General features: G+C 49.0%; 1 protein-coding gene across 1 annotated transcript in view; it reads right to left on the bottom strand.

The window, feature by feature from the left end:
* Window positions 1–12,406, bottom strand: part of MAP2K1 (mitogen-activated protein kinase kinase 1) — a 65,471-nt gene that overhangs the window by 27,780 nt on the left and 25,285 nt on the right. Inside the window, exon 2 of the mRNA XM_040969935.1 lies at window positions 321–531. Within this exon, the coding sequence (XP_040825869.1) occupies window positions 321–531 (211 nt within the window). The remainder of the gene's footprint in view (window positions 1–320; window positions 532–12,406) is intronic.

Raw genomic sequence — 12,406 nt, 5'->3', positions numbered from 1 at the left:
AGCGGCAACTGGTACTTGGTGCTGTGTGTGCCAATGGGGCTGAGAGATCCAAAGCAGCTTCGCTGGCACTTGGTAACTGACACACAGGCCCCCCGGCACCCTCTCCTGGGCACACAGACAGCTGACGAAAGGTCACTTCCCTCCCAGACTGAGAATGATGACTAATACATTAACACGGCCATTAGTGTGTTTATTCATAATCTGAGAGATAACAGGAGTTCAAAATGTATAGCTCAAAGTTCCTGGGTAAGAAGGATTGGTCCCAGCCTCCAGCTCTCCCAGGTGATCATTCCCTCATCTTCCCATCGAGACAAACTCACCTTCCTGGCCATGACCAGGCCGGACGGCTTGTGGGAGACCTTGAAGACCACGCCACCGTTGCCGGCCCCCAACTCACTGATCTTTTCAAAGTCATCGTCCTTCAGCTCTCCCACCTTCTGCTTCTGGGTGAGAAAGGCCTCAAGTCGCTTCCGCTGCTGCTCGTCCAGCTCCAGCTCCTCCAGCTTCTTCTGCAAGGCCTCCAGATTGGTCCTGCCCAAGGAGGCAGCACATCTCAGCACCAGCACCCCTGCCCCAGGACCCCGGCTGTCCCCGTGAGTCACCCAGCACACTTTCCCACTCAGGTCTTTAGCGCCCCTGTGTCAAATGAAGGAACTACGTTCCTCTCAACACGTTACAAAGTCATGAGAGAAACCAAAGAATCTACAAAACTCCAGAATGAGCCACTTGATTTGTCTTAAAAGTCCCACTTCTCCTGTTGGTTTTTACTGGTAAGCTCACACCATACACATAGTGAAATCCCCCAAACCCACTGAGCTAAAACCAAACCAGCTCTGAGCTAAAACACAACTGCAGAAATGTTCACTTCCGATGTGATCAAGTTCAGGCACCAGATTAATCAAGACAACCACAGCCAGGAATCAGACAAATGATATGCCTGTGGGAATGAGGGCTGGAACAGGCCAGACCACAGGCACCAACACAGTCAGATAGATAGAGGTGGTACGTTCTCAAGTTCCACAGCACAGCAGGTGACTGCATCACATACTGACTGGAGGAAGGAGCAGGCAGGGCCCCTACTGTGTTCTCTACAAAAATGTATTTAGTTTTAGGAGCTGGCCACTTGGTACCAGCTTGGTACAGCTGCATCCCACATCAGAGTGAATGACTGGGTCAAGTCCTGCCTGCTCCACTTCCAATCCAGCTTCCTGCTGCTGCACATTTCCTCAGAAGCAGCAAATAAAGACTCAAGCACCTGCACCCTTACCATTGACATAGAGACCCAAAGGAAGTGCTGGGCTCCTGCTCTGGCTTGACTTAGCTGGGCCACAAAGCACTTAACAAGTCACAGGCACTGTGGAGTCCTGAGCTGCTCATTACTAGCTCTGTGGCCATGGATAGATCATGTAACCTTGTCACATCTCAGCCTTCTCACCAGTGAAAGAGTAACAACCCAAAGTTTACAGGGAGAGGATCAAAACAAAACAAACAGGAAAAATCCACAATTGATGTATTGCTTTACTAATGCTGATGGGGGAGGAAGGGAACTGGGGAAAGGCAGGGCAGCACCAGCCCAATCCTTCCTTTTTAATTGAATGACTCCTAGAGCACTGGCCAAGTTTTCAGGAATCCTTTTAAGGAAACCCAAGACCGTGTGAAGGCGAAATGAAGACCTTAGGATAGCAGTGGCTTTCAGTTCTCATTAAAAAGCAATCAATAACATCAATAATACAAGTGGTGGTCAGTGCTGCTTCCTCTTGGAGCCGGAGTCACCCAGACAAGGTGAAATGCTGCAAGCCAAGGAGGAAAGGAAGGAGGGGCCCCCTCAAAAACTGCCATTGTTCAGAGGGCTGGAACCTGCCTCCTTCTTCGCCTTCTAGTTAACTGAAATGACACTCTGGGAGCTCGGGCAGCACAGCCCATCTCCACTACACGCACAGCTCGCACTCCAGGAACTCTTGTCACATTCTGCACAGCACAGCACATGGCTATGGCTGACAGTAAACACACAGTCACAGAGATACAAGATTATGGGTTTACAATGGAGCACAAGAGAAAAAAACAAGGCTTGTCATGTGCACCCTGCCAGCACTAGGCAGCACAATGAGAAGGGTGGGTAAAGGCGGTCCTGAGAGCCAGAGCCCCTCCTTCCCACAAGCTCCACCATCTGCTCAACCACATCAGGCACCCACAGCTGGAATCTGCCACATGGGGCTAAGTGGCACAAATCAATAAGTTGCACAGAACGCAACGTAAGGAGAGATCTGATGTAGTCCTGGAGAAGGGGGACCTGAGGCCCAGAAGGAACAACATGCTACGGCTCCTGGCAAGCAATCTCTTAGTCCTCCAACACAGGGTCCTTTCCAGGGTCCACACTGGCTCCTCCAAGCTTTGAACTTGAAGGCTGGCCCAAGAAACCATTGAAGAAGAAAATAGAGGTAAGGCTCTATCAAAAGAAGGGGTTCTTTAACCTACCATACCCAAAAGAATTGGGGTATCCCTGCGTACAAGGCACCCCCTTGGCTGCTGCCAGCTCTGGCGGGGGATGGGAGCAGCAAGCCTCTATAATCACATTGGGAGAAGAGAAAGGGCCAGGCCTACCTGGTAGGTAGCATCTGACCCAGGGAGAATGCTACCGGACAGGAAACAAGCCAGGCAGTATGGAAGAGAGAGGCAAGGAGAGGCAGAGACCCAAGCCAACAGACTGGCCACAGATCCTGACTCACACACTTTGCCACTCCCCAGGTGTAGGATCACAGATGGGTCACTTTCCCCAGTTTCCACACATATAAAAGACATACAAGGGAAGTCACCCAAGTCTCCCTGAAGCCTGAGTTTGCCAACATGGCAGATGGGAATGGGGGCAGGTGCAGAAACAGGCAATGACAAGTTCAAGTCCAGGAGCTGAGTGGCTGCACGAGGGGGTAAGGAGAACAAAGTCAAGCATGGGCATCAGGGTCTCAGCAGTCAAACCCATGAAGTGAGGACTGCAGGGTGGAGTACCAGAGCAGTGAAGGAGAATGGACCTGGAGAGGGAAGGCAGAGGGGTCCAAGGCTCAGCTCATCAACTCCTGGATTCCATCCACCTGGGTGAGGGAGTGGGAACTGCAGGTGCACTGACCAGGGCCCGCTGGGACAACACGGGGAGGCAGGTGACCTGCACCCTCCCACTCCCCACCCTGCAGATTACTCCAGGAGGCGCGGTGCAGCAGTGCAGCTACCCAGGCAATAGAAGTCCAGGACTGTGCATTAGGGCCCTGAGAAAGAAACCAAACACAACAGACTAGCTCATGCCATCTACATCAACTTTCAAAAAGGGCAAAACTAACCTATGCCACTAAGCTAGGAAACGGGCAGAAACCAGGGACACTTTGTAATGGTGAACTTTATATGGCATCGCAGTGCCAGGATACCAGGTCAAAACACTGCTCAGCGTGTTTTTTTTTTTTTAAGAAAAAAATTATTTTTGTTGGAAAGACAGATCAGATTTATGCAAATTAGGAAAGACAGAGAGAAAGAACTTTCATTTGCTGGTTCACTTAACAAATGGCTGCGATGGCCAGAGCTGAACCGATCCAAAGCCAGGAGTCAGGAGTTTCTTCCCTACACGGGGGCACCTTCCCAAGGCTTTGGGTCATTCTTCACCACTTTTCCAGACCATAACCAGGGAGCTGAATGGGGAATGGAGCAGCCAGGACGCAAACTGGTGCCCATAAGGGACCCTGGCGCTTGCAAGGCGAGGATTTAGCCATCATGCCAGGCCCTGTTCTGGGTATTTTTGTGCAGCATTCATGGCTTGAGAAGCAGGGGTAGGAAACAAGATTAATGTCTATGCTGGTGAACTGTGGCTGAAGTGGATGACTCCCCGCCACCCCATGATGTGGGTGGGCCTCTGCCAAGCAGCTGAAGGCCTGAACAGACACAGACTGCTCTCCACAGGGGGAGGGAGATGCCGACTCCTCTGGACTGCACTCCAGCCTGCTGGTCTACCTGCAGACTCAAGGCTTTCCATGTCCCATGACGTTGTGAGCCAATTCCTTATTCAATCCCTCCCCCTCTGTCCCTCTCAATACACTCACTCTCTCTACATACACACACACACACACACATACTCACTCTCTCTATCTCAGTTCTCCCTGGTCACAGACCCCTGTCTAACATAAGGAATCCCAGGGTGCTGGGAAGGGCAGGCCTGAGTGCCAGTGACACGGTGCATTCAGTTTCTGAAACTCCATCAAGTTGTGTGCTTCCCTCTCATTTAATGTCTACAACTGGGGCCAGCATAGTGGCGTAGTGGATAAAGTTGCCTCCTGCAGCACTGGCATCTCATATGGGCACTAGTTCCAGGCTCAACTGCTCCAATTCCCATCCAGCTTCCTGCCTGGTGAAAATAACAGAAGATGATCCAAGTGCTTGGGCTCCTCCATCCGTGCTGGGGACCCAGCTGAAGCTCTTGGCTTCAAGCACGGCCCAGCCCTAGCCCTTGCAGCCATCTAAGGAATGGCCCAGCAACAACAGAGCACGCTTTCTCTAACTTTGCATATCAAATAAGTAAATCTTAAAAAAAAAAAAAATGGATACAATCTCTACAACCACCCCTTACCTATATGCACATCTGGACTTAACCTACCCCAGCTTCTAGATTCATCTCACTCTTTCACCAATGGCCACAACGCACACATTCTCAGAAGAGACATGGAAGACAATCTACTCTTAAAGGAAAGGCAAGAATGGGGTAACTGTGGAGGGCAGGAAGTAATAACCAATGCTAATCTGGAACAGCTGACTTCCCACATCCACCATGGCCCCAAGCGTGGGGCTAGGTGCTGCCTCCAGGAAGGACAGCTGCGAGGCTTTCCCACCTACACATCTGTCAGCAAGTGGAGGAGAGCAGGCACTCAGGGCATGATGCGCATGGAGCAACCAGCACTGGGTAAAAATAAATCCCTGTTGAAGTCAGTGCCTCCTAAAGCACGGGAGAGGAAGGGCTGCGCCAAAGAATGCTTCCCACGAAGGACTCAGAGCCCAAACCTTGCACAAGATGTAGCTTGGGACACCCATTGCCTGTGTGGGACCTTGGTTCAAGTCCCAGCTCTATTCCAATTCTGGCTTCCTGCTAATGCACACCCTGGCAGGCAGCAGGGCATGGCTCCTCCAGGAATCAGGTAGGAGATACGAAAGGATGAGCTCCAGGCCCTTGCTTCAGTATGACCCAGCATGGGTTATGGCAGGAGTTTGGGACGTAAACCATGAGACCAGTGCCATAGTTGAATAGACTAAGCCTCCACCTGAGAGGCTGGCATCCCATATGGGCACTGATTCAAGTCCAGGATATTCTACTTCCCATCCGGCTCCCCACTTATGGCCAGGGAAAGAAGCAAAGGATGCCCCCAAAGACTTGAGTCCCTGAGATCACTTGGGAGACTCAGAAGAAACTTCTGGCTTCGGACTAGCCCAGTTCAGATCACTGCGACCATTTGGGGAGCAAACCAGCAGCTGAAAGAACTCTGTCTCTCTTTTGAAAAGAAAAGAAAACCAAGAGAAATAGACTCAGAGATGACCCAGACATTGAAACTACTGGACAAGGACATCAGAATAACTAATCAATATTTCAACTGTGGACAACATAACTTATGAAATAAGGATTTTTGCCAGAAATGCAAACCAAAATCAGAGCCAGGTGAAAATGCTAAGCTTTTTTTTTTAAAGATTTAATTTTTATTATTTTGTTTATTGGAAAGGCGGATATACAGAGAGGAGAGACAGAGAGGAAGATCTTCCGTCCAGTGATTCACTCCCCAAGTGAGCCACAACGGCCAATGCTATGCCAGTCCGAAGCCAGAAGCCTCTTCCAGGTCTCCCACACAGGTGCAGGGTCCCAAAGCTTTGGGCCGTCCTCGACTGCTTTCCCGGGCCACAGGCAGGGAGCTGGAAGGGAAGCGGGGCTGCCGGGATTAGAACCGGCGCCCATATGGGATCCCGGGAGTGCCAGGCGAGGACCTTAACCATTGTGCCACCGCGCCGGGCCCTAAACTTTTTTTTAAAAGATTTGTTTTTTTTATTATTATTAGAAAGTCAGATATATAAAGAGGAGGAGAGACAGAGAGGAAGATTTCCCGTCCGATGATTCACTCCTCAAGCGGTCACAACAGCTGGAGCTGAGTCAATCCGAAGTCAAGAGCCAGGAACTTCCTCCAGGTATCCCACTCGGGTGCAGGGTCCCAAGGCTCTGGGCCGTCCCCCACTGCTTTCCCAGGCCACAAGCAGGGAGCTGGATGGGAAGTGGGGCTGCCTGGATTAGAATCAGCGCCCATATGGGATCCCGGGCACTCAAGGCAAGGACTTTAACCACTATACTATCATGCTGGCCCAAACTTTTTTTTTAAAGATTTATTTATTTTTATTGGAAAACCAGATACACAAAGAGGAGACAGGAAGATTTTCCATCTGTTAATTCACTCCCCAAGTGGCTGCAATGGCTGTAGCTGAGCCAATCAAAAGCCAGGAGCCTGGAGCCTCCTCTGGGTCTCCCACGTGGGTGCAGGGTCCCAAGGCATTGGGCTGCCTTCCACTGCTTTTTCAAGACACAAGCAGGGCGCTGGATGGGAAGTGGGGTCGCCGGGGTTAGAACTGGCATCCATATGAGATCCCAGCAGGGGCGAGGCAAGGAATTTAGCTGCTAGGCTACGATGCCACGCCCCAAATGCTAAACTTTTACAAGATCAGAAGTTACCAGGCTCATCCACAGACTCAACAGAATGGAAAAATAACCTGTGGAACTAGGGCTGGAGTTGTTGCGTTAGCAAGTTAAGCCACCACCTATAATAGCAGCACCCCATATGAACAACCAAATCAAGTCCCGGCTGGTCCACTTCTTCTTTTTTTTTTTTTAAAGATTTATTTTTATTGGAAAATCAGGTTTACAGAGAGAAGGAGAAACAGAGGAAGATCTTCCATCTACTGGTTCACTCCAAAAGTGGACACAACGGCCAGAGCTGAGCTGATCTGAAGCCAGGAGCTTCTTCTGGGTCTGTCATGTGGGTGCAGGGTCCCCATGCTTTGAGGCATTCTCTAGTGCTTTCCCAGGCCATAAGCAGGGATCTGGGAGGGAAGCAGAGCAACCAGGATACAAACCAGTGCCTATATGGCATCCTTGGAAGCAAAGATTTTAGCCACTAGGCTACAGTACCAGGCCCCAGACTATTTCACTTCTAATCCAGCTAGCCGCTAATGCACCTGGACAAACAGCAGAGGATGGCTCCAGCCCTGGCTGTCGTAGCCATTCAAGGAGTGATCAGTGGATAAAAGAATTGTCTGTATTTTCCTTCCCTATTCTATCCCATAACTCATAAATCTTGAAAATAATGACCAAAAATTTGTTTTAAAAAAATCTAGAGCCAACGCAACGGCTCAGGTAGCTAATCCTCAGCCTGCAAGCACCAGCATCCCATACGGGTGCCAGTTCGTGTTCTGACTGCGCAACTTTCCCTCCAGCTCCTGGGAGAGCAGCGAAGATGGCCCAACACCTTAGGACTTTGCACCCACATGAGAAACTCAGAAGCAGCTTCTGGCTCCTGGTTCAGGTTGGCTCCTTTTCAGTCATTATTGCCATTGGGGGAGTGAACCAGAGGACGGGCACACATTCTCTCTGTCTCCTTCTCTCTCTGTAACTCTTTCAATGAAATCAATACATCTTTAAAAAGTGGAGAGCCCAGAGCAGCAGCCTGGTGGCTACAGTCCTTGCGTTGCATGTGCAAGGATCCCATATGGACACCAGTTTGTATTCAGCTGCTCCACTTCCAATCCAACTCCCTGCCTGTGGCCTGGGAGAGCAGCGAAGGATGGCCCAAAGTCTTGGGGCTCTGCCCCCATGTGGGAAACCCAGAAGAGGCTCCAGGTTCCTGACTTCAGATTGGCTCAGCTCCAGCTATTGCAACCATTTGGGGAGTGAAGCAGCAGACAGAAGATCTTTGTCTCGCCTTCTCTCTGTAATCTGATTTTTCAATAAAAATAAATAATTCTTTTTTAAAAAGATTTATTTTTATTATTTTGTTTATTGGAAAGGCGGATATACAGAGAGGACGAGAGACAGAGAGGAAGATCTTCCATCCAGTGATTCACTCCCCAAGTGAGCGCAACGGTCGATGCTATGCCGATCCGAAGCCAGGAGCCTCTTCCAGGTCTCCCACACAGGTGCAGGGTCCCAAAGCTTTGGGCTGTCCTCGACTGCTTTCCCAGGCTACAGGCAGGGAGCTGGATGGGAAGAGGAGCCGCCGGGATTAGAACCGGTGCCCATATGGGATCCCGGGTGTGCAAGGCGAGGACTTAACCACTGCGCCACCGTGCTGGGCCCCAAAAATAAATATTAAAAAAAAAAAACTAATGAGAAAACATTCATCCACAGGGGAAAAAGAAAAGGAAATATCATAGGCAAGGAATAAAAAAGGCATTCCATCAACGTTCTCATCAGAAACATGCAAGCGAAAAGATAATGTAGTGACACATTTAAAGTAGCAAATGAGAAAAGGTCAACTTCTATGCCAGCCACACTCAAAAACAAGGGGCTGGTGCACTGGCACTGGCACAGCTAGCTAATCACCCGCCTGCAGTGCAGCTATGCTTATGGATATGGATTTGAGTTCCAGGCTGCTCCACTTCCGATCCAGCTTTCCTGCTAATGAGCTGGAAAAGCAGTGGGTGATAGCCCAAGTACCTGGGCTCCAGCATGCACCCCTGTGGCAGATACAGAAGAAGCTTCTGGCTGCAGACAGCATCAGCTCCAGCAAGAGCCAGAAAGCCAGAAAGCCAGAACTGGCATTAGACCTAGGCAAAGAGCAAGTGCAATGGCTCAGGTAAGGGTTGCTTCCAAATGGTTCATGCAGCCTGTTTGGAACCTCCAGCCACCTGAATCATGAGCCCAATGAACTTTTTGATATGCAAGTTGCTCAGCTGCAAGGATCCTATTATAGCAACACAGAAGAGACCAAACATAGTGTTCCGGGTGGGTGAAATTTAAAAAAAAGAAGAGAGCTAGAATGGGTACTAATCTTTAGTTTCACTTTAAATCGGGTAGCTTCCAGGCTGATAAACAGGTCTGATTAAAATAAATAAGTAAGAATCAAAATGAGTAAGAAACAAACTTACCCCCTGGACTCAAACAGGCTTTTGAAATAATGTAAATTACCTTCCCACAGTATGCGTCTCAGAGTCATGCTGAAAAATACACTTAAACACAGAGAAAGAGAGCGAGAGGGAGCACACGACTACTTGCATGACGGGACCACACACTCCCAACAGTAGACCCTTCTCAAATACACAATATCCTGAACTAGGAAGGGAGTTTATCAAGTGTTGTTCAAAATACCTGACAGCCCATGGGACAAAGTGTCTCATGACAGTCACATATGAAATTAGCTCCAATGAAGTGGTCTTCTCTGCAGAAGTCAAAAAAGCCAACTTTATGGAGTTCAAAAAGGAATGAAGATCTCAAGACAGGGCCCGGTGCCGTGGCCTGGTGGCTAAATTCCTCGCCTTGAACGCGCCAGGATCCCATATGGGCGCCGGTTCTAATCCCGGGAGCTCCACTTCCCATCCAGCTCCCTGCTTGTGGCCTGGGAAAGCAGTGGAAGACAGCCCTAGGCCTTGGGACCCTGCACCTGTGTGGGAGACCTGGAGGAAGTTCTAGGCTCCTGGCTCTGGATCGGCGCAGAATCGGCCGTTGTGGTCACTTGGGGAGTGATTCATAGGACAGATCTTCCTCTTAGTCTCTCCTCCTCTCTGTATGTCTGCCTTTGCAATAAAAATAAAATAAGTATTTAAAAAAATCTCAAAATAAAGGACAAAATGTAACATTAACTTGTGACGGGGACAGCAACCTGTTAAACAATGAAACCAGATGCAGCTTGCTGAACACTGGGCACAGGATGCCCTCAGCCCATCTAATTTCCACATTAAAATTATACAAGTATGTTGTTCCTACTTGACAGAAACAGAGATCAAGGTTCAGGAACAGGCAGGTGATTAAGCCAAGGTTAGAGTAGGAACTGCCTCCTGTAATGAAAAAGAGCAGGTGTTTCAAACAAAACTCCAGACCAGCTCATCCCTAACCTCAGGCAGTTCCCCACTGCTGAGTTATACCTGGGGTAAAGAACTGTGTTCTGCTAAAATGTAAAGCATTCCTCAAAGGACAGTGAATTAAATCTGCCCACTGTGTCACCTTTCCCTAAAGAGTACAAAATACCTGAGGCAGCCTTGCTTTGTAAAGCATAGAGGTTTACTGTGCCAAGCCCAAACAGCACATTAGACGCCCATAACAGGTGGCATGGTATACACAAGGAAAGGGTGGCAGAGCCAGCAAAGTAAGAGAGGCTGAGCCCAAACTCAAGCCCTTAGAACAATACACTTGTAAGAACCACCTTCCAATCCCAAGACTTCAATAGGAACCACCTCTTAAACACCAGAACTGAATTAGGCTTGGTATTATTAAATTATGACTCTAGAGGTTTACTTTTTAAAAATATAATTTATCTGAAATATAAACAGGAGAAGGGAGAAAGAGTGAGAGAGAGGGAGAGAGAATCAATTTTCTATCCATTGGTTCACTCACCAAATGGCTCCATTAGACATGACTGGACCAGCTGAAGCCAGGAGCCCAGAACTCCTTCTAGGTTTCCTACATGGATGGCAGGGCCTGAATATAGGATGTCATATATATATATGTACTTTTGTATATACTATATACTTTTTTTTTAAATTATTAATTGCATTGCATTATGTGACATAGTGTTATGGGCACTGAGATTCCCCCCACCCCTCCCCGAACCCTCTCCCCATGGTGGATTTCTCCATCTATACTATATACTTTTAAAATAAAGATTTATTTATCTAAAAGGCAAAGTACAAAACTGATCTTCCATGTACTAGTTCATTCTCCCAAATGTCACAACAGGTAGGTCTAGGCCAAGCTGCAGCTGGGAACCAGGGCTCCCACCCTGGTCTCCCACATGAGTGGCAGCAGCCTTCTCAGGCACATCAGTAGACAGCAGGAACAGAACAGAGGAGCTGGGACATGACTCACACTCCAACATGGGATGGTGACCATGCAAGTGGCACCTTAACCTGGTGCACCATAAAGCTGTCCCCAACTTTGAAGTTTAAAGTCCTGGGGATATCTGAAGGCCACATCATATTCAAACCCCATAGTGCCCCAAGATGAGCCCTCTGCAGGGGACTGTCCAAGGCCAATACATTTTGATTGCAGTGGATGGACAAGGGCCAGGATACTGTCCTGGTTAAAGCACAGGGGTAAAAGCAGTGAATAGTCAAAGTTCTAGTGGCCACAAGGGACCTGAGGCGTGACCATGGCAGAGGGGAGGGGGCACGGGAAGGAGGAGAACACCAAAGCAACCCAGGCAGGAAAGCTGATGAACATGTAGCTGCAGCAGATCAGCCAAGGTGCCTTGGTCTGCTTACTACAGGTGATCGCATGTTTGACATTACTCACTTTCTTGGAAATCAAACCCAGAGCAAGATCTTCAGGAAGTCCCTGTGTTACAAAGGCCCACATTGCTCTCTAACGGAGGTTTTCTCTCCAATGAAGGAAAGGCACAGGAGTCAGTGCGACCACCATGTTAGCCTCGTGGCCCAGAACCCAGAGTCCCCAAGCCAACACCCTGAAGTACAGCGATGAGCAGGAAAGTGCCATTACAAGAAACACAAGGCATGGGCACTACAGGGCAGCCGGTTAAGGTGCCACTTGGTTTTAATCACTTGGTTGGTTTGAGTCTCAGCCACTGCATGGTTCTGATTCAGCTTACTGCTAGTGTGCCTGATGGTCCCAAATGATGATCTAGATGCCCACATCCCTGCCACCCACGTGGGGAGGTTTGGACAGAGTTCTCAGCTCCTGATTTCAGCTTGTCCTAACCCAACCTACTACTGGGAAGTGAACCAGTGAATGGAAGAGTTCTGTCTCTCCCTTGTCACCCTTTCAAATAAATGTCTTTTTTAAAAAAGAAGTATTCAAAATGAGCCTGGATTTCTGGTCCACATTCAAAATCCTCTGTTTCTCAGACCTGAATTCTCCTTCCCTCCAAGAGCAGGCTGTCACCTATCACACCTGCCACTCCTCCGTACTCGAAGTATGCACAGGAAGGATCAGCAAAGCTCAGCCCCAAGCACTCAGAACCTCCAGGGGACCCTGCCCCCAACTCGCTGGCCTGCCACACTCAAGGGATGGCAAGAACCCATTACGACCAACCACACCTGATAAACATACCTGACACCTCCAGGTTTCAAGCTGTCTGTACCGCTGTCATATACCACATCCTCCCTGCCCCACACCTTCAGCCCAATCTGCCAAGCACACAAACAACTTTGTGTGTAGTTTGTTTGTACTGTTGTTTGG

This window comes from Ochotona curzoniae, unplaced genomic scaffold, assembly GCF_017591425.1.
Source record: "Ochotona curzoniae isolate NIBS_2020 unplaced genomic scaffold, NIBS_Ocur_1.0 scaffold_4701, whole genome shotgun sequence".
NCBI classification, from domain to species: Eukaryota; Metazoa; Chordata; class Mammalia; order Lagomorpha; family Ochotonidae; genus Ochotona; species Ochotona curzoniae.
Note: the sequence above shows the minus strand (reverse complement) of the source record. Positions and strands in the feature narration are given on the sequence as shown.